At 41.0% G+C, this 26,592-nt stretch overlaps 1 protein-coding gene across 13 annotated transcripts in view; it reads left to right on the top strand.

Annotated features, from left to right (window-relative positions):
- Positions 1–26,592, top strand: part of DOCK9 (dedicator of cytokinesis 9) — a 319,963-nt gene that overhangs the window by 155,144 nt on the left and 138,227 nt on the right. For all 13 annotated transcript variants that reach the window (XM_054012624.1, XM_054012570.1, XM_054012629.1 and 10 more), the window contains exons 12-23: positions 572–775; positions 933–1,055; positions 6,000–6,082; positions 6,567–6,689; positions 12,359–12,438; positions 12,519–12,706; positions 12,843–12,908; positions 18,956–19,048; positions 19,631–19,754; positions 20,184–20,305; positions 22,609–22,695; positions 23,732–23,821. In XM_054012624.1, the coding sequence (XP_053868599.1) occupies positions 572–775; positions 933–1,055; positions 6,000–6,082; positions 6,567–6,689; positions 12,359–12,438; positions 12,519–12,706; positions 12,843–12,908; positions 18,956–19,048; positions 19,631–19,754; positions 20,184–20,305; positions 22,609–22,695; positions 23,732–23,821 (1,383 nt within the window). The remainder of the gene's footprint in view (positions 1–571; positions 776–932; positions 1,056–5,999; positions 6,083–6,566; positions 6,690–12,358; positions 12,439–12,518; positions 12,707–12,842; positions 12,909–18,955; positions 19,049–19,630; positions 19,755–20,183; positions 20,306–22,608; positions 22,696–23,731; positions 23,822–26,592) is intronic.

The following is a 26,592-nucleotide window of genomic DNA, read 5'->3' as shown; positions in this document are numbered from 1 at the left end:
TGCCTTTATGTATCAGATACATAGTAGTTAATCTCTTAATATTGGCATTAGTTGACAATGCACTTCAGACCAATAAATCTCAGATACTGTTAGGAAGAAGTTTCGTTTTTTTTGCTGCTGATTAATCCATTAAAACGAAAAAGAAAGCATGAATCCTTTGTAAAGCTTTTGTAGCTGCTTCTTTCGTGCTGTTAATGAAAGTGTTTTATTTCTTCACTGTAGCAGCCGTGTTAGTCTGTATCCGCAAAAAGAACAGGAGTACTTGTGGCACCTTAGAGACTAACAAATTTATGCATATGCATCCGAAGAAGTGGGCTGTAGTCCACGAAAGCTTATGCTCTAATAAATTTGTTAGTCTCTAAGGTGCCACAAGTACTCCTGTTCTTATTTCTTCACTGTATTTTATGTCATGGATATAATAGTCAAAGAATGCTGGTTCTTCTTTGTAACTGATTTACAGCAGTACAGTAGACCTATTTCCTTTGCATTTGAATGTCAATACACATCTGTATTTGCAGATAATCTTTTGGGGATGCAGGTCATAACCTTTTTCACACTTTTTAATGTCTAGGTAGAACCTTTTTTTGTCACATTGTCATTGTTTGATATTAAAAACAATCGGAAGATTTCAGCAGATTTCCATGTCGACTTGAACCATGTCTCGGTGAGGCACATGATATCTAATGCGACACAGCAACTGATGAATGCCAGTGGTGATAACTTACACAGGGCTCAAGATATTATCCATGAGTCTATCTTGCAATATCCTAAACAGGTAAGGAGAAACAATATAAAGTTCTGATTCAGAACAAGAGCAGTGGGTTATCTGACACATTTCAAATAGCTTTCCCACTGGGTGTAGATTTAAAAAAAAAGAACTTGTAAATATATAATATGTGTGTGTAAATATATATATATATATTTATTTTTAGGTAATATTCTCAGTTACATGTCCACATCCTGATATATTTCTTGTGGCAAGAATCGAAAAAGTACTACAGGGAAGTGTTACACATTGTGCTGAGCCATATATGAAAAGTTCAGATTCTTCTAAGGTACTGTATTTTTTAAAAAGTGTGTTGGTAAAATGCTTAGACAAAATTATTCTGTATTTGTAGTGTTATAGCTAAAAAAAGTTGGGTTCTACTTTTTGGATGGCCAAAACTTTTAGATTAATTTTGTATGGCACAGTTTCTTTTTTAGTTGTCTGATGGCTTTAATTAAAGTGTCATAGATAATTTTTTTCATATTGCTTTTAAAAAGTTGAGATTAGCTTGTATACTGTAAAAATTTGTTTGTATACAGTGCTTTTTGTAGACTTTTACATGGTCATTAAAGAGATTTTACAAAATAATAGTCATACAACTTCAAAAATAAAAGTTTGATTTTTTTGAGCATTTGGAACATATAGGATGGGACAGACTTTCAGAAGTATAGGCAAAACTCTAGGGTTTCACAAACCTAAATGTGTTTTTACATACACATGAACAAATCTGTTCCCCTATGTTTAACTTTTTGTATACCTAGTCAGATTCTTTACTGCTTTGTGACTTATTTACATGTTTTGGTTATTCTATTTTAGAACCACTATACTGGCTTAAATCCTCTATATATTTACATATTAAACATTTTTTGTCCAATTAGATTCCATCATGCAGACAATACGCATTCACATGTTTGTCTTCTGAAATGCACCATTTAAGAAGCTATTTTTGCTATTTGTCTTTTTAGTTGCTATTGCTTGTCAGAAGTTGAAGTAATAAAACAAGAGTTTCAACTGCAGTAACTAAAAATGTCTGGTACTTTGTCACAGGCCAGAAGGTTGCAAGACATAAACATATCTGTTACAGCTCCAGTCAGCTACTGTTGAACTATTTTTCCTATTTTCTACAGTGCAAAATATAACAGGAAAGAGGGAAGCTTCAGAGTATAGTATTCAACAGACAAATAATGATCCCTGTTAAGAGTTAATATAAAGATTCTTGCATTCACCTTAATGAGCATTATATGTTTCAGACCATCTGAGCATATATCAAACTAAATTATATGTGTTTTGTAAGCAGCATTTTAATCTTTGTCATTAGTAACAGGCAGCTTTACAATCTAGGAAGCCATTGATTCATAGATCCAGATCCAGAAAATGGACCATTGCAATTATCTAGTCTGACCTTCTGTATAACACAAGCCATAGAACTTCCCCAAAATAATAAAAATAAATAATTCTTCAAAATAATTTCTAAAGCATATTCTGACTAATAGTCAAAGAAAGACTTAAAAAAAAAAATCAGACTTATTTTTGGTGGCCTTTATTTACAAGGCCCTCAGCCAGGAAGTAGACTTAATTTGGCCTGCAGTATTCCTTCTCTTGATTTGGTACCCAGCACTAGAGCAAGAATCATGTTGTCCTTTATTATAGATGGAACTGGTAGCAACACTTGTTAGGGTTGCCTACCATATGTTTCATTATAACCCCATTTTCAGTTGCTTATGTAACACTATATAAGTTTAACTGTTTGGGCTGAAATTTTTCTATTCTTGCTCTCTGCTCCAGGTTAAATTTTTTCAGCAAAATGAAACAAAATCAATTTTTCCATCTCTCACAGACCACCTTATACATCAGCTTCATTGAGCATGTGTCCATGCCCCACAGAGTTAGTGCTTCTGACAGGGAAAACAAAACCAGCAGACTCTTTCGCCTAGGAGAAGGTGTGTTGGCTGGAGCAAAATCATTAGTTCTTGCTCAGTTCTTCCCAATTAGTGTAAAGGGTTATGAAGTGCATAGACTTGTTATTGATGAAGGCCTCATGTTTGCCAGTCTCCTAAGATACAAATGCAATTGTCCGTATTTTACGGATGGGGTAACTGAGAAGTTGCATAAGGTCACAGTGGCAGAGCTGGGAAAAGAGTTGTCTCTAATATGAGGTATGCAAGTCTCCTCCAAGGCACACTGCCTGTCACAATGAATGTTGCCAATCTATTTGCTTGACTGATCTGTGTGTAACCACTAGAACTCAGGATGCCTCAGTCAACATTCCTTTGCTGTCTAGCAAATAGCTTTATATTTGGCAGAGTGTATGTTGTAACCCTCTCTAGTTGGTGATCCACAGAAGATAGCAGCCTACTACTGCTACCAGCTACTATTTTAGTTCAAGTGGTAGAGGTCTGCTACATATCTAAAGGTACTGGATTCAAGCCTTGCTGATGACCCATGTGGGGGCCATGTGATGGGATTTGTTGTCTTCATTAAACAAATAATCTAGGAAATTGCACTCTCAAAACTCAGTTAAAAGAAAGCTATGGTTCCAAGTCAAACACTCAGAAATGAGGAAATTTAATAATTAAAGTTACCTGTGCAACTTTAATTTCACCTTGTTCCTTGTGTATGTTCATAATAATACAAGCTTTGATTATGTGGTCTCATGCTATTTATTTTACAGGATCCCTGCCTCATTCATTCACCCACTCCATCTCATAAAAAGTCTGATCATCCAAGACATCTTCATATATCGCTTCCTCCCCTGTGCTAGAGCCCTTCCCTGCCACATGGTAAGACTCCAGCAGTGGGGATTCAGAGGAGAAAGGCTCTGGCAGCTTTCCACTGCTGGAGCCCTTCCTCCACCATGGGGAAAGGCTTGGCAACTCTGCCACTGGAGCCCTTCCCTGCTAAAGGGAAAGACTCTGCTAGTTCCCTGCTGCTAGAGCCCTCCCATGCCACGGGGAAAGGCTCTGGCTAGGGTGGGGGAGGCAGCAGAGAAAAGTTGCAGGGGCAGTGGCGAAAGGCTCTCAGCTCCCTTTTGCAGCCCTTCTCTGCTCAAGGAAAGACTCCAGTATCGAGGAAAGGCTGGCAGGTGGAAGCAGCGGGGAAAAGGCTCCTTGCCGCAGTAAAAGGCTCTGGCAGTGGGTAGCAGCTGAAGCTTTTCTCTGACATGTATAGCTACATGTACAGTACACGTCACCGAAAGTGGTGTGCTGTGTAGACATAGCCTAAGATACAGCCTTGTGTGACCATCCACACACTCATCATCTCATATCTTGATTACTTCAACATCCTTATTTTTGGCTTTGACAAATGCAATCTTGTCCCGCTCATAACCATTCAGAATACTGCGTAGAAGCAAATTTTCCAAGTCCATAGCTTTGACCACATCAGCCCTGTTGATGTACCCCTTCAATGGTTCCCTCTTCTCTGTTATATAAAATATAAGCAACTTGTCTTCACTTTCAAGGCCCTTCCTGGCCTATCCCCGCCTTACCTTTTATCTCTCTCTCTCCAAAGGTTGACTCCTGCCTCCAGCGGGCCCATGAAGTCCGCTTCCATCACCCACTTTTTAAAATTTATATTTTATGACATTTTTCCTCCCAAATTAAGGAGAGAACAGAACAAAAGACAAAAGTAAATGAATGGGCAGCGGGGAAAAGCTGCAGTGGCGAAAGGAAAGGGGGCAGGAAGGGGAAAGGAAACAGACATCTCAATCACCCACTTGATAAATTTTCAAAAACAAACACCTTTGTGTTTTCTCCAACACTGCCCCGCAGGCTTGAGATTTGCTCCCTGTAAACATCCACAAACCTAATTCATTATCCTCCTTCAAAACCCTCCTTAAAATTCTACTTTGCCTTGAGGCCTTCCAAAAACTTGTCTGCTGGTGTGGTGAGATCGCTGCTTGTCATGCTGGCCGATATTTTCTTATTGTTTCCTTGTACTTTCCCATTGATCTGTCTCTTTCCATCTGTTGCGTCTTGTCTTACACTCTCTGGGGTAGGGTCTGTCTTTTTTCTTTTTCCTTTTTTAGTGTTTTTATAATGTGTAGCACAATTTGGTTCTGGTCCATGCCTGAGATTTCTAGGGACTACTATAATATAAATTATAATATTTTTCAACATATAGAATGGAAAATAAATATAGCAGTGAGGGTTTCTAAAAGAAACTGGACTGGGATGCAGTAGAGTTGGGTTCTGTTCCTGGTTCTTCCACAGACTTCATATGTAATGATGGGTGAGATGTCTATTTAAGAAAAAAAAAAAAAAAAAAGCCAAATTAAATTGCACAGGCAGTGTTAATTCTGCTGTCATCATCTAACTTTTGAGTGCTTGACTTTGCAAATCTAACCTTCTGTTAACTTTTTATGTGTAGGGACATACACCATATGAAACGTTGGGCTCTCCAATGCATATCTATCTAGTCAATATGCCCACATTTAGTATGTTACACTCAAGGCCTTATAGAATTTGGTGGGATCTTAAGGCCCATTTCTGCTTTGCATAAAATCCTATTTCATTCTGTTTCACTTGTCATTTTCTTGCAGTCTAGTGATGACTATAAACATTTGGACACTTACAAATTAACAAACAATAACAAAAAAACTCCTTCCTCTATATGGCAGATGCTGCAGAGATGTCAACAATATAGTTCTAAAAGACAAAAGGTATCCAAATCACAAAATATGTTTCCTTGCTACAGAATCAGACAAAACATACTGCTGAGTATTTTGACAGTGAGAGAGCAGAAGAAACATTTGCTCTCTGTAAGTAAGAGGTGGAAGGAGAGAGGCATAGCCCCAAGACCTCTTCTCCAGTCTGAAGTAAACTACAGGTCGACTTCTACTCTGCCTTCCTCATCTAGACCTTTGACTGCATCTATGTAGCGTATCCAGTAGAAGGCACTATTAAAGGTACTACAGAAATGCAGTCAGAGAAGGCAAAGATCAAGTGGGCCTGAAGTGGTAGTGTTTTCTTACAGAATGAAACAGGTGCCTTCAAAGAGTCAGCAGATTAGGTCCTTTTCACCTGTGGAATCACAGAGAATGGCAGGTCCTGCTAATACCGTAAGGAACTATTAAAGAATTTGTGTTTTGTTTAATTCTTTTTGTTACCACTTCTCATGAATTTAGTAATACTGATAAAAGTTAAAATCTTTTAAGAATTGTTTTCTACTTGGTCTGAGCATAGACTTGTTTATTTTTTATGCATCTTCAACTCCTATATATTATTATTTGCAGGTTGCACAGAAAGTGTTGAAGAATGCTAAGCAGGCATGTCAGAGACTAGGACAATATAGAATGCCATTTGCCTGGGCAGCTAGGTAAAGGATGCAATTCCTGTCATTCACTACATTTTCTGCTGATTATTTAAAACAGTTTCCTACAAAATAGAAGTGTCTCATTTGTCAAAATTCAACTTCCTATTTGTGGGATCTGTTCTTTCTTGGTTATTTCAGTATGGCCCTTTCTAAACTCTGTCATATCCCAGTCATAGATTTTTGGCAAACAAGACTTAAGTTTCTGTTTTTTGGTGGAATGGGTATTGTAGATGATTGTAACACCTAACCATAAAAATAATTTAATTTTACCAACTTTTTTTCACTGCCAAAATTTTTTTTCTTGCTTTTTTAAAAAGTAAATTGTCCTTGTTCTGCTTATTAAAATATTAGCTATGAATATGGTGAAATTCACTTGGGTGCAATTTTAAGAATATTAAATGCTTCACATAGAGTGTGATACAGTCTAAATAGTTTCTTTACCTTATCCTCTTGTTACCAAATTTTAAAGAGAGAATTTGACTTTCAGGACATTGTTTAAAGATGCATCAGGAACCCTGGACAAAAATGCAAGATTTTCTGCTCTCTACAGACAAGACAGTAATAAACTCTCAAATGAAGACATGCTTAAGTTGCTAGCAGATTTCAGGAAGTGAGTATATAATTTCTTAATATTGCAAAAATTTAATATCTTTCATCATTAACATAAATTAAAGCAACTGTTCCTTTCTTATGATGCATTTAAATTAGGGCTGTCAAGCGATTAAAAACATTAATCGCGATTACATAGTAATAGAATACCATTTGTTTAAATTTTTGGATGTTCTATATTTTCAAATATATTGATTTTAATTACAACACAGAACACAAAGTGTACGGTGCTCCGCTTTATATTTATTATTTGATTACAAGTATTTGCGCTGTAAAAAAACAAATAGTATTTTTCAATTCACCTAATACAAGTACTGTAGTGCAATCTCTTTATCATGAAAACTGAACTTACAAATGTAGAATTATGTACAAGTCCACTCAGTCCTACTTCTTGTTCAGCCAATCACTCAGACAAAGAAGTTTTTTTACATTTACAGGAGATTATGCTTCCTACTTGTTTACAATGTCACCTGAAAGAGAGAACAGATGTTCTCATAGGACTGTTGTAGTTGGCATCGCAAGATATTTACGTGCCAGATGTGCTAAAGATTCATATGTCCCTTCATGCTTCAACCACCATTCCAGGGGACATGCGTCCAAGCTGCTGATGGGTACAGCCCCTCACCTATAAAAGGTGAATCACCACTGGTCCGTGAGACTGGTGCGGTTGCGACAGCGGGGAGGCAGGGGCAGTGGCCCGCTCAGTGACAGTACTGGAACTTGTGGGATGTACCTGTTATACTCCCACCGTTCCTCCGAGGCCACATCGGACAAACTGCCCCTGGCACCAGAGTCAGAGCACGGTGACGAATCCGACGTGCAGCAGGCCCCGATGCCCAAGGAGCTGTCCCCAGACAAGCAAGGAGAAGCCGACCCTCCCCCTGCAGTGCAGTAGTCTCTGTCGTCCCCAGTGGTGGGCCTCTTGCAAACAAGCAGCTGCCCCAACGACTTCAAGGAGCACTAGGCCTTACTCAAAAAGGTGGCTGCTGACCTGGACTTGGAGGTCAAGGAGCTAGTGGAGGAGTCCAATGACCTCTTTAATGTTGTACCGTCCTCCACCCTGGCCCGAGTTGCATTGCCTGTCCACCCAGGGGTCCTAAAAATTGCTGAGTCTTTGTGGCAGACCCCCCCTTCCATTCCACGTACCTCCAAGAAGGCAGAAAAGAAGTACTATGTTCCGGCAAAGGGATTCAAATACCTGTATACCCATCCTCCAGCGGGATACCTGGTCGTGTCAGTCATTTACGAAAGGCACAGGCGAGTGGCACACTGAAAAATAAATACGCCAAGAGGCTGTACTTGTTTGGCAGGAAAATTTATTTGACAGCCCGCTGCAAGTTTGGGTGTCTAACCATCACACCCTGCTAGGCAGGTACAACTTCAACCCGTGGGACTCCATCAGCAAGTTAAGGAGGGCCTCCCAATGGACCGAGCCCAAGAGTTCACCTTAGTGGAAGAGGGCAAAGTGGTGGCGAGAGTTGTCCTCCAGGTGGCCTGGGACACTACGGACTCGGCGGCCAGGGTAGTCACCTCTGCAGTGGTCATGAGGCACAGCTCCTGACTGCAGTCCTCCAGGCTGTCCCAGGAGGTGCAGGCTACTCTTAAGGACCTCCCATTTGAGGGAGCAGGGCTCTTCTAAGAGCTGACTGATGCACAGCTCCATGGCCTCAAAGATTCCCATGCCACCCTCCATTCCTTGGGTCTACACACCCCTCAGCAGTCTAGAAAGCCGTTCCAACTTGAGACCATTGCTTCTTGTTCTGTATCCTCTGCCTCCATCGAGGTCCTGGGGTGTCCCCCAATCCAGCTGCTACAGGAAGAAGGACAGAGACAAAGGTTTAAGCGGCAGAACTCTTCATCTTCCCATTCCTCTGTCTTGGTTCTTCCAGGGGCAAAGGAAGCCAGAAATGGGCATTTTGAGGATGTGCCTGAGGATGGCTCCCCAGTCACTTCCCAGGATCTTCCCCACCTGCTCTTTTCTCAATCACCTGCACTTTTTGTGGTCGACCTGGTCGCAGCTGACAGGACCATTGGGTCCTCAACATAATATCTTCGAGCTACATCCTGCAAGATGGAGCCAGATTGCCTGCCCTTCGCCAAGAAGCCCTCAGGCTATGGGACTTCTGTGTACAACACGACATCCATCTCATAGCCACACACCTTCCCTGGGGCCAGGAATGCCTTGGCATATCGCCTCAGGAGGACCTTCCCATCTCATCATGAGTGGTCTCTCCACCCAGAGGTGGTCTGTATCATATTCCAGAGGAGAGGTACTCCCCTTGTGGATCTGTTCGTGTCCAGATAGAACAGGAAATGCCACTTTTTCTGCTTCTTTCAGGGGTTCGACAGAGGATCCCTGTTGGACGCTTTCCTGCTCCCGTGGTCAGGGGCTCTAATGTACACCTCCTCTCCCCACCCCCCATTCCGTTGATCCGCAGAGTTCTCGTGAAGATCAAACAGGACAGGCAAAGGTGATCCTTATAGCTCTGGCTTGGCCGCACCAATGCTGGTTCGGCACGCTGCTGGACCTCTCGGTGGCAGGTCCATTACAGGCACCGCTCCGGTTGGGTCTGCTGTCACAAAACCATGGCAGTCTTAGAATCATAGAATATTAGGGTTGGAAGAGACCTCAGGAGGTCATGTAGTCCAACCCCCTGCTCAAAGCAGGACCAACACCAACTAAATCATCCCAGCCAGTGCTTTGTCAAACCAGGCCTTAAAAACCTCTAAGGATAGAGATTCCACCACTTCCCTAGGTAACCCATTCCAGTCCCATTCACCACCCTCCTAGTGAAATAGTGTTTCCTAATATCCAACCTAGACCTCCCCCACTGCAACTTGAGACCATTGCTTCTTGTTCTGTCATCTGCCACCACTGAGAACAGTGTAGCTCCATCCTCTTGGGACCCCCTTTCAGGTAGTTGAAGGCTGCTATCAAATCTCCCCTCATTCTTCTCTTCTGCAGACTAAATAATCCCAGTTCCGTCAGCCTCTCCTCATAAATCATGTGCTCCAGCCCCCTAATCATTTTTGTTGCCCTCCGCTGGACTCTTTCCAACTTTTCCACATCCTTCTTGTAGTGTGGGGCCCAAAACTGGACACAGTACTCCAGATGAAGCCTCATCAATACCGAATAGAGGGGAATGATCACTTCCCTCAATCTGCTGGCAATGCTCCTACTAATGCAGCCCAATAGGCCGTTGGCCTTCTTGGCAACAAGGGCACACTGTTGACTCATATCCAGCTTCTCGTCTACTGTAATCCCCAGGTCCTTTTCTGCAAAACTGCTGCTTAGCCAGTCAGTCCCCAGCCTGTAGCGGTGCATGGGATTCTTCCTTCCTAAGTGCAGGACTCTGCACTTGTCCTTGTTGAACCTCATCAGATTTTTTTTGGCCCAATCCTCCAATTTGTCTAGGTCACTCTGGACCCTATCCTTACTCTCCAGCGTATCTACCTCTCCCCGCAGCTTAATATCATCTGCGAATTTGCTGAGGGTGCAATTCATCCCATCATCCAGATAATTAATAAAGATGAACAAAACGGGCCCCAGGACCAACCCCTGGGGCACTCCGCTTGATACTGGCTGCCAACTAGACATCGAACCATTGATCACTACCTGTTGAGCCCAACAATCTAGCCAGCTTTCTATCCACCTTATAGTCCATTCATCCAATCCATACTTCTTTAACTTGCTGGCAAGAATACTGTGGGAGACCATATCAAAAGCTTTTCTAAAGTCAAGATATATCACATCCACTGCTTTCCCCATATCCACAGAGCCAGTTATCTCATCATAGAAGGCAATCAGGTTGGTCAGGCATGACTTACCCTTGGTGAATCCATGTTGACTGTTCCTGATCACCTTCCTCTCCTCCAAGTGCTTCAAAATGGATTCCTTAAGGGCCTGCTCCATGATTTTGCCAAGGACTGAAGTGAGGCCGACTGGTCTGTAGTTCCCCAGGTTCTCTTTCTTCCCTTTTTAAAATGTGGGCACTCTATTTGTCTTTTTCCAGTCATCCGGGAGTTCTGCATCTGAACCTGGCAGCACCGCACCTGATGGCTTGGCTGCTGCATGGTTAAATGCGAAGGTGCTTGGTGGGTGTCCAACAGGTCCTGTTGGGCAGCAGAAAGCCCTCCACCAAAGCTAGCTACCTACCTGGCCACATTGGAAGCAGTTCGCTTGTTGGACCTCCGATAAAGGCATTCGGCCCCAGCAGGCCTTGCTGCAGTTAATCCTGGACTACCTTTTGTATATCAAGCTCCAAGTCCACTTGTCCGCTATCTCGACCTTCCATCTGCTGCTCAAGGGCAGGTCGGTTTTTGCCCAGGACATGACTGCCAGGTTCCTCAAGGGCCTTGAGCGCCTTTTATCTGTATGTCAGGGATCCCGTCCCTCCATGGGACCTGAATTTTGTGCTGTCATGGCTCACAGGACCGCCCCCTTCAAGCCTCTGGTTTCCTGCTCTCCTCCTTTCCTGGAAGGTTGCGTTTTTGGTTGCAATAACATCTGCCTGCCGGGTCTCTGAGATCAGAGCGTTTACCTCGGAACTGCCCTATACAGTCTTTTTTACAAAGACAAGGTCCAGCTGCGGCCACACCTGGCTTTCCTGTCCAAGGTGGTCTCAGTTTCTTACAGACTAGGACATTTACTTACCTGTCTTTTTTCCCAAAGCCACATAAATCGGAGGAGCAGCATAGGTTGCATTCCCTAGACATCAGGAGGGCACTAGCCTTCTACATTCAAAGGACCAAGCCATCCGCAAGTCGATGCAATTGTTCGTCGCGGTGGCCAACAGGATGAAAGGTCATCCAGTGTCCGCTCAAATAATTTCTTCTTGGATCACTGCCTGCATTCGCTACTGCTATGAACAGGCAAGGGTGCCACCTCTGGCGATCGTGACCATCCATTCAACCTCTTATACAGCTTTCCAACCCAAGTGCCTATCCAGGACATCTATAAGGCAGCCACCTGGTTGTCCATCCACACGTTCACATCCTATTACATGCTTATCTAGCAGGCCCGGAATGATGCTGGTTTTAGTAGAGCAGTGTTGCAAGCCGCACAACCATGAACTCCAAGCCCACCTCTGAGGATACTGCTTGTGAGCCACCTAGAATGGAATCGTTATGAGCAAGCACTTGAAGAAAAAACAGTTACCTACCTTTCGTAACTGTTCTTCGAGATGTGTTGCTCATGTCCATTCCATTACCCGCCCTCCTGACCCTCTGTTGGAGTTGCCAGCAAAAAGGAACTGAGAGGGCGTAGGATCGGCAGCGCCTAATATTCCAATGCATGAGTGCAGGACTCAAGGTGGCACTGCTAAGGATACCGCTAAGGCAAAAGTCTGACGACTGTGCACGTGGGCGTGTGCGCACCTAGAATGGAATGGACATGAGCAACACATCTTGAAGAGCAACAGTTATGGATGCACGACAGCTGAACACCTTCTGTCTCATAAGGCAAAACTTGTGTTTAGTTCAAACATAACAAGGTGTTTAGCTTTGTCGTGCAGTGCTTGTTACTCTGTTGTCAAAGTGTTCTGTAGCATCACAAAGGGTAGAATGTAGGTATGTATGTGTGTTGGAATGTTGGGATATTGCTTTTTTTCTTCTGTATTTCTGATAGATTTTGGCAACTGACCTGTCCTTTTTTATTGTTTCTGTTTACAGACCTGAAAAGATGGCCAAGCTGCCAGTTATTTTAGGAAATCTAGACATAACAATTGATGATGTCTCTCCAGATTTTTCTAGTAAGTATTGATAAGCATTATTAAATAGTTGAATAAGCTTTTTTACTTCAAATTTTTTATTGTTTTTAATCTATTTTCAGATTATGTTAACTCATCATACATTCCCATGAAACAGTTTGAAAACAGTCCCAAGACAGTAGTAACGTTCGAAGTGGAGGAATTTGTTCCCTGTATTCCAAAACATTCTCAGCCTTTCACCATCTACAACAATCACCTTTATGTTTATCCAAAGCACCTGAAATATGACAGTCAAAAGTCATTTGCAAAGGTGAGTGTAAGGAAAATACTAAACTCTTGTTGTGGACTGCAGTTCTAGTCAGATATTAATGACCAAATATATATTCTGTTTCTATGATGATGGTTCTGAATAAATGTTTTTTTTTTTTTTTTTAATATTGTTTTAGGCTAGAAATATTGCAGTATGCATTGAGTTCAAAGATTCGGATGAGGAAGATTCTCTGCCTTTAAAGGTTTGTATGTGATTTTGGTATCTAATAGAAGAAAAACATTAAGATTTACTGGTTTAGAAGTAACACATTGTGGACCTACACAAGGATTAGAGTTGGGATCTTTGTTCTTCCTTCTCTGTGGCAGTTGGATTGTCCTGGAGATGACTTGCTTATCTCTGAAAGGTAATGGGCAGAGCCACTAACCCCTGCTATTGGCCAGTCTTGGTGAAAATATTCCCACTGGTCTTTTTATTTCTATCCTCACCTGAATGAAGCTTCCACAGAAGAAGCCTGTTGCGGTGTGGGGTGGTTTGCTCCTACTCACGAGGCAAAGCTTTAGAACATTGACTGACTCAAGTGTATTTGGCTTCCTGACTAGGCCTGGCTGACTGACTGCCACAGTGGAATAGGGAGAAAGCTGCCTGAGAGAGCCTAATGCTGGTTTTCTGGTGTTAGGCAGGGCTAAAAGTGAATGATAATTGCTACAGTTCCATAAAGAGGAAAAAATTATAATCCTTCCTTAACTGCTTCTCACTAACAATAGGCTTTCTGAATGGGGCTTTCACTCTATATTTTAAATCATTTAGCAGTACATATTTTGATGTACAATAAACTGTAATAATAAAACATTGTTTCTGTTGCTAAATAAAATGGGAGAGCAGCTATGTACCATTCCAGAAATTCTTTAGACCTAAATTTTCAGAAGTGACTAATGAATTTGGGTGTGTCAGTTTTTGAGTGCCCAACTTAAGAAGCCTTTAGGAGACTTGATTTTAAGCAAGTGTAGAGCACCTGTCATCTGAAAATCAAGGTGACTAAAAGTTGGGCATCAAGAAATTGAGGCACCCAAAACCACTAGTTCCTTTTTAAAATGTAGGCCTTAAAATGTGGTTCTTAAAATGTCTCCAGCACGGACCCTCTCTTCAGAGCCCAACACAAATACTATCTCCAGAGAATCCTACTTGAAAAGTAAGGAAAAGAAGCATCATTCTGGCACTGAGGAGGTGTGAAGGAAGAGAAAAAGAAGCACATTCTTTCCTCCTGATCAGCTCCCCAGTGCAGGTCCTTTCTATGGTGACTGTGCTGGAGCAGCATCATCAGTAGCTCTTGGTACCAGAGCTGCCAGTGCAGATGCGATCACTGTGGATCTCAGAAGGGTTCACTTTACTGGAAATCCCTAGGACCTTTTCCCTGTTTACATGCTGCAGTCCAAATAATAACTCCATTACTGCAGATTATTCCTCATCTTGTCTGGAACCATCACCCAATCCTCCCCATAGGGTCACCTCACTGCAGGATTGGTACAGGGACACCCTTAGTGCCATTTGGGGTGGATTTGAGAGGCATGTTGATTTCAGCACCTGGGGGACTCCAAGGGGTTTGGCCCCTGCAGCCTTCCCACAGATACCAGATCTTTGGAGGGACCTTTATACAAGGTTCTCTCCAGTTAATAATATGAGATTATATTCAAGAGGGTAGTCAGGTGCTTATTGAATCTGAAATACGCAAGCTGTCTGAACCTCGTGCTGTGGGAGATGCCCCATCAGTCCTGCCATTATTTGCTCACAACATTGTCACAGCCTTCTGTACCAATCTCAGAACTGAGGAAGCTGATCCCTCACCAACATTCTCTCCTACCTCCACCTGACATGCCCCACCAGTGGCTGATGTGCAGGTTGATTTGGACCCACTTGATGTGGTCCCCTAGATGATTGGAAAAGTCCTTGGGGACACAAACAATGCCACAGTTCTCCTCGTGGTCCTATTGATGCCTCTGCTATATCTCCACCTGATGGAGTACAAACAGTTCCAGGAGTATCTCAGGAGGAAGGGAAATAGTGTCCAGCTACCTACAGAGACAATAGTGGCAGAGCTTCCTCATCCCCTCTTTTATATCCTCCAAGTCTAAATGCAAGTTAATGTCTCTGACCCAGGGCTTACACCTCCAGTCTTCTCTGGCAGTCTCCAGGAAAGCACACAAGATGTATCCCGTTGCAGCCAATGGTTTCCATTTCTTGAAAAGTCACCCAACCCCAAACTCCCTAGTTGTTTTAGTTTTGAACCTCCCATTCCATTTCTACCAACAGAGAGGGTAGCAGGCTGAGATGCCTTTGGATGCAAGACCTACTAGTCAGATTCTCTTTGCATGAAAGTTTCCAAGTGTGGTGGCCAAGTACCATTATGCCCTCCAGGTTGCCATTAACCCCATGTTGGAAGCTCTACCAGACAAGTAAAAGCAAGCAGCAAGATCTGGTCACAGAGGGTTGCATAGTGGTTTGATGCACTGTTAGGACAGCCTATGACAACTCAATGCCTGTTCCATAGCCATGCCACAGAAACTTCCCTACATAGGTATTCTTGGATACATTCATTGGGGATCACTTTGGAGGCACAGAGTAAGATCAAGGACCTTCTGTTTGAAGGGCAAGGTCTTTTCAGCAAAAAAGTAGATTAATTATTCAAAAGGATGAAAGTTGCCCCACCCCCCCTTTAAAGGAAACCGAAACAAAAAAAGCAAACGTGTTTCTTTACAGTCCACCTTCTCTGTCACCAAAAAGCAGGTTTAATGTTGCAGTTGAGAGCAGAGTTAGTTTTCCTGAGTCCTCTTCTTTCCATCCCCCTCCTTTTGAGTTCTGTCTGTCCTAGTTTAACACTGCCTTGTGCACGACCACTTGCATTTACTGGGTTTTAGAGAACATTCACGGCAGATATGCCATCCGGTTCTCTGCCAGTCCTCCTTCCCTGAACCTCTTCGGGGACACTTCTCACAAGGAAGTCCTGTGGGATGAAGTGGACTCCCTCTTCTCAAAAGGAACCATATGTCCTTTTATGAACATCAGGGGAAGGGCTTCTATTCTAGGTATTTCCTGGTTCCAAAGTCCTTGTCTACACTACTGAGTTTTGTCAACGCAAGTTACACTGGTGTATAGCCACCGCTGTAATTAAACTGCTGTTGCATGTCCACACTATATGCTTTGTGTTGGTGGAGCACATCCACAATAGCAGCTCTTGCATTGACACAGAGAACAGTGTACTGTGGGTAGCTATCCCACTGTGCAACTGGACGCAGGGTGCTTTGGGAAGGGTTTGCAGGTACAGCATCACATGATGAAGGTTTCTCAAACCCATTGTTCCATGGGCATCCTACTGGATTGCCAGACACTTTACAACTGCCCTGGTAACCTGCAACCCAGCCATCTCTGTCAGAAAGCATGGCTCCTGCACTGCTGTTCAGTATTGTGCTGTGCATTATGAACACAAGTCTATAAAAGGAGCTCAATGTGGGGCTATCTGGCTGAGGGATGCCTTGAAGGAACATATTAACACTGAGCCACAGTCATGTGTGTTGCTGTAGTGTGCTGAGCCTGGCATTGTTTGTTTGCACTGTACTATGAGCCTTGTAATGATTGCTCTGTGTGTCCAAAAAGTAACACATTTTAAATCACTTTTTAAAGTAGTGCTTGGTAGTATGACCAAACTGACACTGCTGAACACTAATACGAGAAGCCTACAGAAGTGTGGGGAGACGGCAGCGTGTGTGACAGGGAGTGTGTGTGTGAGAGAAACAGAGACAGTGATTGTTGGGGAAGTGTGTGTGTCGGGGAAGAGTGAGTGTGTCGGCATGCTGTCTCTTCAAGTTCAGACAGCAGCTGGAAGCAACCAATCCTAAGGCAGAAGCTGGTGCACAGACAGCTATTGTGCCCCTGTCCCCTCCACACCCCAGCTCAGGGGAGACCAGTACACGACGGCAGGGTGGGGTGCAGGAAGGAGGACACGCTGACATCAGCCTCCATCTCCCTCCCTGGCTCTGTACAGCACAGCATGAGTCTCGCCCTCTTCTCTCCCCCCCCCAGCAGCAGCCTGCCCTGCCTGCCTGTCTGCCACTGCAGTTCTAGTGCCCGGGAGAGCAGGATTCTGTGTTAATGTTCTGATTCTGTGATTCCATCTGAGTTTTCCCACCCCCTCCTCTGTAGTCCAGGCAGGAGTGTGCTTGCTGCCCAGAGCTGCATGCTCAGCTGGGCAGTAGCTGTGTGAGCTCTGCATGCTGAGGAATTTCAACACTTCCTGAAGCTTTGAAAGGAGGGGTGCATGCCTGTGTAGCTGGGTGCAGGGCAGCAGAGTTCAAAACAGCTCTGGTCATGGTGGGCATTGCAGGATACCTCCTGGAGGCCAGTTACAACCAACACAGTGTCTACACTGACACTTTGTCAATCTAACTTTCCTGCAAAAAGCTCTATGCCTCTTGTCGAGGTGGTTTTATTTTGTTGGCAAAACAGGAGAGTTTTGTTGGCAGGAGGAGCATTGTAGTGTGTACAACTCCATTGTTTTGTCGGCAAAATCTGCCTTTTGATAACAAAAGTATATAGTGTAGACAAAGCCTAAGACAGTGAATGGTCTCAGACCTTGTCTGAATCTCAGAAACCTGAACGGATACGTCAAGATGTCTGTTTAAAATGCTAACCAACCATTCCCTCCTCTCAAGGAGACTGGTATGTGAGTCTCACTTGATCGATGCTTATTTGCATGTGACCATCAGAAAAAAGCCGTTCAGATACCTGAGTTTCAGCATTGGAAACAAACATTTCAATACACGATACTCCTTTTTCAGCTTGTACATAGATCTAAAGGTCGTCACAAAGTGCCTGGCTGTGGTAGCTGCCCACTTAAGATGCCAGGGATCACATGTCTTTCTTTATCTATGACTAGGTACATTGTGGCTTCCATTACTGTAATATTTAGGCACCTCACAATCTTACAATTATTTATCCTCAGAACGTCCCCCTGAGTTAGGGAAAGAGTATTATCCCTATTTTAAAGATATGGAAGTGAGGCAGAGAGAGACAAAGTGACTTGCCCAAGGTCACACAAGAAGTCTGTGGTGAAAATGATAATTGAATCCAGGTCTCCAAGTCTCAGGCTAGGACACTTAGTACTGGGCCAGCCATTCTCCCTCTTTAATACGAGACAAATCACAATAGGGAATGACCGAATCATATTTAAAACATGCAATCCATTCATCACCAAAGGCCTGCAGTTAAACTGGGAAAAGTCTACTCTATCTCCTTTTCAAAGAATCATGTTTAATGGACAGTGGTGGATTAGTCCAAGCAAAGGAAAGGAGAGATTCCTCGGCATCCAGAAAACACCAGCCTAAGAGCCTACGTGAATCAACCTACAAAGTTATTCCTTAGGCTGTTGGCTGTCATGGCAATCATGACATGTGCCACACTATATATATGCCTGCCTACATAGAACACTGCTGCAAAATTGGCTGGTTCAATAATTAGCCACTTCCATACTCGGGAACAGGGGAAATTCAGTCTCTTGAGGGAAAACACACAATGCTAGCTACACTACACAAGAGCAGTATACATCTCAATTTCAGGAATTCTCATTAGTCTCTCTAAAATGTGCACCTGGCTGCTATCTCACCACATTACCAGTCAGAACAGGGAGAAACAATACTTTCTCCTCCTACAGTAGCCAGATTCCTAAAAGGACTCACTAAAGCTTTTACCCCAGTGAGAGAACCACCTCATTACTGGGATTTAAATTTAGTGCTCTGGCCTTCCATCTGCCCATCAACAAGGGATAGCAAATCCCATAAGTGTGAATGCACAGAGGTACTCTTGAACAGCAGTTACTGGTAAAGTGGCCTCTTTTTAACTGAGCCTAATCTTTGAGCAAATGAACATTTCTTCGCTTTCCATTTTTCGTTTTAAATTTCTCCAATTTGTTTTTAAAATATTCAATTTTAGTATAAGCGTTCAAACTTATTTTAATACAGTGCACTTGTCCACCTCCCACAGTCCAAAGGATATTAATGCAAGATTAATTTTTTTTAATACTTTGAGTTTTAGCACAATATCCACCATATTTTCTGATAGTAAAAAGAGTCTAAAACTTGATTAATATGTGCCATGAGCTATAAAAAATTGCATTGCAAAACTTTATTTTTAAAGGAGATAATGTAAGAACAAATAAAATACTTTATACTCTTGGCAACAAGGAGGAATATAAGTTTAAGACTGATAAAGCACCATTTTTTCCCCTCTCCTGATTTTTAGTGTATCTATGGTAGACCAGGTGGACCAGTGTTTACAAGAAATGCATTTGCCAATGTTTTACATCACCACCAAAATCCAGAGTTTTATGATGAGGTAAGCAATTCTAATTGAGACTTCACTTTTACTGGCTTTCAGTATGTATTTTTACAAGTTTCACAGATAGCAAAACAGACTAATGTGGAGATGATGTGCCCATTTGGGGAGAGGGGTAAAGTGTATTATGTATTTAATTTCTTAACTTCAGAAGTTTCTTTAACGTTTTATTTAATTTAAATTGAACTCAAGCTCTAATTGTAATTGAAAATACAGTGTTGACTGTAGTATTATTAATTATGCTTATTGCTTCATTCACTTTTACATTTATGAAAATTAAATTAAACTTTTTTGGTCCTTGATTTATTTATTTATTTTCATGTTGGCTTTGCAAAAACATTAAAATCAGACCCTGCCATTATCTTTCAAACTATTACTTCTACATAATTAATGTAAACCCTACACATTGTATGACAGCATTCTTAAATCTTTCTTCTAATCTCATTGAAACCAAGTGTTGTTCTCAGATCAGAGTGGACAACTGCATGCTTGTTGTACATTAACTAGTATGATGTGCCTCTGCATGATTGAAGACTTTTTCTTCACAAAAATCACTGAAGCTGATGTTTATCTGCCTTTCAGATTAAAATAGAATTGCCCACACAGCTACATGGAAAACATCATTTGTTTTTCACATTCTACCATGTCAGCTGTGATAATTCAAGCAAAGGCAGTACCAAGAGGAAAGATGTCATTGAAACACAAGGTTTGGCTTGTTGACCCTTTTTACTCTTAATAATGGTTTAGCAGATTTCAAAAAGTGCATTTAGCTGGTATACTGGATACCTGTTGCATTGATGCAGGTAATTCTGTAATATTATAGTGGAAAAAATAATTTGCTATGTGAAATATTTGTCCTTAATTTCATTTTTTTTAAGAATTATGACTTCTTTTGAGTGTCAAGCAAATTAAAATATTTTACAATTTTTTACTTGAAGCTGACAATACATTATTTTTTAATATTTTTATCTATGTTTATATTCTTTGTTCAACAAGTTGGGTCTTTGTAAACCAGAAACCATGTAACCGTGTATATGCTGTAAATAGAGAGGAGGCCACTGAAGCTCTCATATAGGCCTTTAATTAAAAAATACATAATGTATGTAAAATATTAATTCCCTTTTGTTTCTTGTAGTTGGCTATTCTTGGCTTCCATTATTAAAAGATGGGAGAGTAGTGACAAATGAGCAGCACATTCCTGTATCAGCTAATCTTCCATCAGGCTATCTTAGCTATCAGGAACTTGGGATTGGCAAGGTATAGTATCTAGATAGGTATATAGGTATTTTTTTTTCTCTGTGTTTCAGAAAAGAGAATACAAGAAATAAAATGGGCTAATGTTCAGTTCTAAGCTTTGTAAGAATTTTAAGTAGCCATTTTCCAGTCAAAACATTTATTTTATGACTCTTCCAAGATACAGATTGTGTGACATAGAATGTATTGCAGAAGAGATGTAACTGATGTGGAGTCCTAAAATAAATAAATTAGAGAAATCATATGAGCAAATCCTGTCATTTTGCTTCACAAGGATTTGAGTCAACCTGCTCCCATATAGATTTTTAGGTAATCAAGTGTTTTTTTTTTCTGTTATCCCTTGTGTGTGGTGTCTGAGGAGCTTTTAAATATTGTGATAGGGTTTTTTTGTAATAGTGACAAACTGAATGTTGTCTGTGTGCAGAGAAAAATAGACTAATAACATAAAAAAATAAAAAAACAACATTTGTGCAAGCAGTTATTCTGTATTGATTCCTGCACCTGATATAAGGAGAATTCCCTATATACCAAATCTGTTCTTTCTCTCTTGATACACTGAAAGGTCCTCCGTTTGTTTCAAAATCCAGTGGTAAAATTGTTGCCATTTGTTTAGTTATCTTTAGTATATGTAACCTAAAAATAAACTATCATAATTTTTTTATGACCATAGTTTTGGGCTTTTTATTTAGAGCCTCTTTAGTGGCTCTGTGTGTGCTGGGAATATGCATTTGTGTAGCAGAATAATATTAGGCAAGGTAATAAGCATTTCAAGAGTATTCCATTTGCACCCTAAATATTCCCTGGGAGTTTTATAATCTAGAATAGACAGACCAAGACACTCTTTAATATTGGTCTTTGTTCAACTAGTGATGCAAATGTTCAGTTGTGGTTGCTTCACAAACACATGAACTGGGAATATATGTGCGTCATTAAGTTGATGATTTGTTGGCCAATATTTTGTTCAGGGAAGAGAGTGCCTAACTGATGGTCCATGCATACTAATTCCAAGGCTTCTCATCCAATGAAAAACTTCCCAATTAGACCGTGACATACTTTAAATTTAAATACCAGATGAATTTGCAAAGCCTACTTAAGTTATTTTCTTAACTTTTATTAGAATGTCACCTTATCCATGCACTTCTCTTTCAATAAACCTCTCACCCAAGAATAGCCCTTGTTCCACAAACTGAATCATGGAGCTGCTAAAATACTACCTGCCAACATTGTCAAAGCAAAATCTGTAGATTATAACTTTACATAAAATCATAAAAGATGCCAGTGCAGAAGGGTCAGGGGGAGAGATGCAGAAAGTAAAAGTGGAATTCATTGAAGGGGGAATGAGGCAAGGGGGGAGGGAGAGGCCGGAACTCAACTGAGAAGAGGGAATTAATTGGGAGAATTGTTTCTCCCCCTTCTGTGTCCTGTCCTCCCAACCACCACCTTTTCACTCTCCAACTTCCTCCCCATCTCCTTGCTTTTCATAATCCAGCCATGTCTATCCCACCCTCCCCTTAATTTTAGGGAAGCACTTAGCTCTTCACCTTCTCCTCCCAAGTCTTAACATCCGGAGGACTAGGATGTCTAGATGCAGGGTCAGGGATGCTAGAACAGTTTGTATAGTGGGGGTGCTGAGAGCCATTGAACCAAACTAAACCCTCTATATGATGGAAACCACTTCAAGCCAGGGGGTGTGACAGCACTCCTAGCATACCTAGTTCTTGCACCTATGCGCAGGGCGAGCAGGAAACAACAGCTCCCCAACAGGATCTCACTTTAGAGAGCTGAGTACTGTTCTGACATTCCCAAATGAGAGGGAAAGGGAACACTGATTGCTACACATTCTAAGACACCAGTTTATCTTAGTGCAAGCAGCAGCTCTGATTGACTGTCCTTCTCAAGAACAGCCAATCAAATGAGGATTTCCTGTAGTCCAGGAGGTTTCCCCATACTCTTAAAGGAGAGTCAGAAAACCCATATCTTACATGAAAAGTCCACTGAGTTAATTAGCCTATATAACCCATAAAGTTCATCCATCTGCAAGTTTTTCATGTGATGCCAATACTATGGGACAGTTTGTCTTTAAAAAGAACCATTTCTAATTGAGTAACTACATACATACTTCATAATGATTTTTAGTGGCATTGCCTTCCAATTATTCATTGCACAATTTTACTTGATATGTACAAGTTTACAGTTTATAGGACAGTCTGAAATGTCTGTATGTATGGTATGCAAACCACTGTCCTGTTGTTTTGGGTTGGTATGCTGACATGATATATTATTTTTTCCTCTTTGTGTGCAAACAGCATTCTGGTCCTGAAATTAAGTGGGTAGATGGAGGCAAACCATTGTTAAAAATTTCTACGCATCTAGTTTCTACTGTCTACACACAGGTAAGTTTAAAACCAAAAAAATATTTTATGATTAATGTGTCTTTGTAGCATGAATACAATATATAAAGGAGATTTTCAAACACACAAAAGACACACACAAAAGGCTGCCAACTCCCATTTTGTACTTCTGAAAATGTCCCCCACAGTTAATATATAAAACGTACTGTATGCTGCAGTGGATTTTAAAGTGATTATCCAGAATACAAAGCCTTTTGTCTAAGTCATCAGTTCACATTTGAGTCCAGTCCCATTTTTACCTAAGTGAAAAGTGCCAGTCTCAATCCAATTCCAGTTGTTCACATGAAAACCATCAGTGTTAACTGACATGCTTGTTGGCAGTGTAAGTAGAGAGCTAAAGGACTGAATGGTCATGAAGAGTGATCTCCCATCTGACAGCTAAAAGTGGTTCTTTCAGGTCAGCTTGAGATATAAAAGCGTGGCAGTGTGAGAAAGCTGCACGGACAATACCTTTACTGTATTGATCTGAAGATAAATATGATTTTGATCTCAGCTACTAACTTGGCATCTTTGACAAATACTAAAAACATTTACTTAAAATTTAAAAACAAAACAAAACTGTAGTTACCTTTGCACTGCTGGATGTGGCTGTCTTCACATATACTTCTATCTGTAGATTACTATATTTTGGATTAGTATTTTGGGTTCTGTACTGATAGAATCAAATACAGGACTTAGACAATACATGCTTATTACTGTTAATCAGGGCAACTGTATTAATTTTTTTCTCCCTGTCAATTATTTTTAAGGAAATATACATGCCATTTTGTGCAACGATTGTTCAGTAATGGATCCATTTAATGTGGTTGAAGTTTTTGCTGTTTGTTATGCACCTATTTTATATTGGCATTTGGAAGTGCTAACTGGAAATAAATATATATAAAAAAATCAAAAGAGGAACAAAGCAACGTTATCTGCATTTTTATATATACATATATGCATTGCTTTGTTCCTCTTTTGATTATGGAAGTAAACTTCAGTTACTGCTGATTAACTTTGGTTCTCTTGTTTTTGGTAGGACCAGCACTTACACAACTTTTTTGAGTACTGTCAGAAAACGGAGTCTGGAGCCCAGGCCTTAGGAACTGATCTCGTAAAGTATCTTAAGGTACAAAACAGCAGTGATATAACAGATTTAATAAAATTGGGAAATCTGGGAGAGGAGTGTGGTCCTATCAATTGAGGGATGGGGCTGCAAATCAGGATGTGATAATGATGGAGTTTTGCTAAGTTTAGCCCCCAGTCACCTCAGCCACCTTCTCTCAAGATTGATATAGGTTGAACAAAAAAGTAAGGTTCCCACAGGAATGTTAATTTAGCCAAATTGGCCAGAATTTTAAAATAGATGCTGAAGGCCTGGCACCTAAATCTATTTATTTTCATAAGTACATGCAGCTCTTGTTGACTTAATTGTGGGTACTTAGCCCCTCAGAAAATCAAGCCCTTTTTTAAGAGGCTGAAATATGGATTTAGGGGCCAAACTTTATGCATCAGCATCTTGGCCAATGTGACTACATTAAGGTTAACAAAACATCAGCTTCAACATGTTGCCTCTGGAGACCAGAAAAATAGTATTGTGGTTAAGGCACAGGACTTGGAGTCCAGAGACCTAGGAGTATTCCTGGCTTTTCCATCAATTTTCTGTGTGACTTGTACAAGTCACCTTAGTCTCCTTGTGCTTCACAGAGGATGACTGTCTGCATCACAGAAATGTAGTAAGGCTAAATTAATGGATGTTTGTAAGGTATATATCATCTGTTACTTTACTCTCAAAGCTACAACAGATTAGGTCTTCATTGTGCCTGGGCATTGTGCATACACACAGTAAGACATTATCCCTGTTCTAAAGAATTTATAGTCCAAATAAGCAAGGCTTAGAAAGGGTAGAAGAAAGGAAATAGTATTATGTACATTTTAAATATGTAGCTGAGACACACAGATGATGTGACTTGCCCAGTGTCATGCAGAAAGTCTGGAAAAGCTGAGAATTGAAGCCAGCTCTTCTGTGTCAGAGTGTAGTGCATTAACCACAAAACCATCCTTCTTTCCTGAAATTATTTTTAAATCATCAAATATCAAGTGCCAAATAAATACACAGAAGTATTATTCTATTTAATATATAGCGCTTTCAATTTTCAGTTTTAACCAGTAATCACCAATAAAACACTCCGATACAAAATAAATGAAAACAATGTTTATCCAGTCAGTAAACGCTGCGGGGGGGGGGGGGGGGACAGATAGTTTCTTGTATCTAAGGGCTTGTCTATGTGGAGCAGTAATGCGGACTACAGGGTGTGATTTCTGAATTCCAGTAACGTGTATGCATTAACTCAGTGATACTTAGAACTTGGCTCTTAAGCCGCAAGATGCTCTTTAATGTGTCTCCTGTGGTTCTTTGCAGCACGTTATTAAAACACTGTGTGATTTAATTATTAACCAATCTAAGTTATTAACCAGTCAGGATGCTTTTACCATGTTATTAACAATTGTAGTTGACAAAATAATACTTGTTCAGTCATTTTGTTGTGAAAATTATATATATTTTCCCCGTCATACTATTTAAATATGAATATATAACACTATAGTAAATGAAACAATGAACTCACACTACTGTGGCTCTTTTGGGTAATGTTGATCGCTAATTTGGCTCCTGAACCACTGAGGTTCGAGTATCACTGCATTGACTGGTCCATGTAGACCCTGCTGGTGTGTACTAAAGGTTCTCTAGTGCATTTTATCATAGTTTATTGCACACAATGCAGCATGCGTGATTGCCTGCCCTATGGGCAGGTGGCGTATGTGTTCATTCGGTGCAAGGAGCTCCTGGCCTTCAGAGACCATGTATGGGCTTTGGAGACCAGGGTGGCTGAACTGGAAGAGCTAAGGGAGACAGAGAGGTACATAGATGAGACTTTCCAGGACACAGTAGAACGGTGAAATGCTCAGGGAGATTAGAGAGACTATTAAAATTAAAAACTCAATAATAATGGGGATTTCAACTATCCCCATATTGACTGGGTACATATCACCTCAGGATGGGATGCAGAGATAAAGTTTCTTGACACCTTAAATGACCCTACATGGAAGCAAAAAATTATGAATGAGTTCTAAAATCTTTTATTTAACCAAATCTAAATTTTATGCCTACATTACTTGACTATAACACTGTAATTTCCACAAAATTGAAAATTTCATATGTCAAAACGTATTCTCCATCCCGTTTTCATACAGTTGTCTTTCAGATAGCTAATTAGTACTGTGCAGTGCAAAGGATTGAATCATAGAAGCATACGGCTGGAAGAGACCTAAAGAGGTCATCTAATCCACCCCTCTGCACTCAGGCAAGATAAAGTATATCTACATCATCCCTGACAGGTGTTTGTCTAACCTGTTCTTTAAAACCTCTGACAGGGATTCCATAGCATCCCTAGGTAACCTGTTCTAGTTCTAGTTTTTAACTACCCTTATAGTTAGAAAATTTTTCCTAATATGCAACCTAAATCTCTCTTGCTGCAAATTAAGCCTATTACTTCTTTTCTGTAGAACAGGTGATTATCCTCTTTCTAAAAACCTTTTACATATTTGAAAACTGTTATGTCCCTGCTCTTCTCTTTAGTCTAGAGAAGCCTTCAGTTCTCTAGACTAAACTTGCCTAGTTCCTTCAACCTTTCCTTACAGGGCTCATTTTTTAAAACTCTTATCATTATTGTTGCTCTCTTCTGGACTCTTTCCAATTTGTTCTTGAGTGTGGTGTCCAAAACTGGACACAGTATTTCAGCTGAGGCTTCATCAGTGCTGATTAGAGTGGAACAATTAATCCCCCACCCCATGTCTTGTATACAACACTCCTGTTAATGCATCTCAGAATGACATTTACCT

This window comes from Malaclemys terrapin, chromosome 1 (genome assembly GCF_027887155.1).
Source record: "Malaclemys terrapin pileata isolate rMalTer1 chromosome 1, rMalTer1.hap1, whole genome shotgun sequence".
NCBI classification, from domain to species: Eukaryota; Metazoa; Chordata; order Testudines; family Emydidae; genus Malaclemys; species Malaclemys terrapin.
Note: the sequence above shows the minus strand (reverse complement) of the source record. Positions and strands in the feature narration are given on the sequence as shown.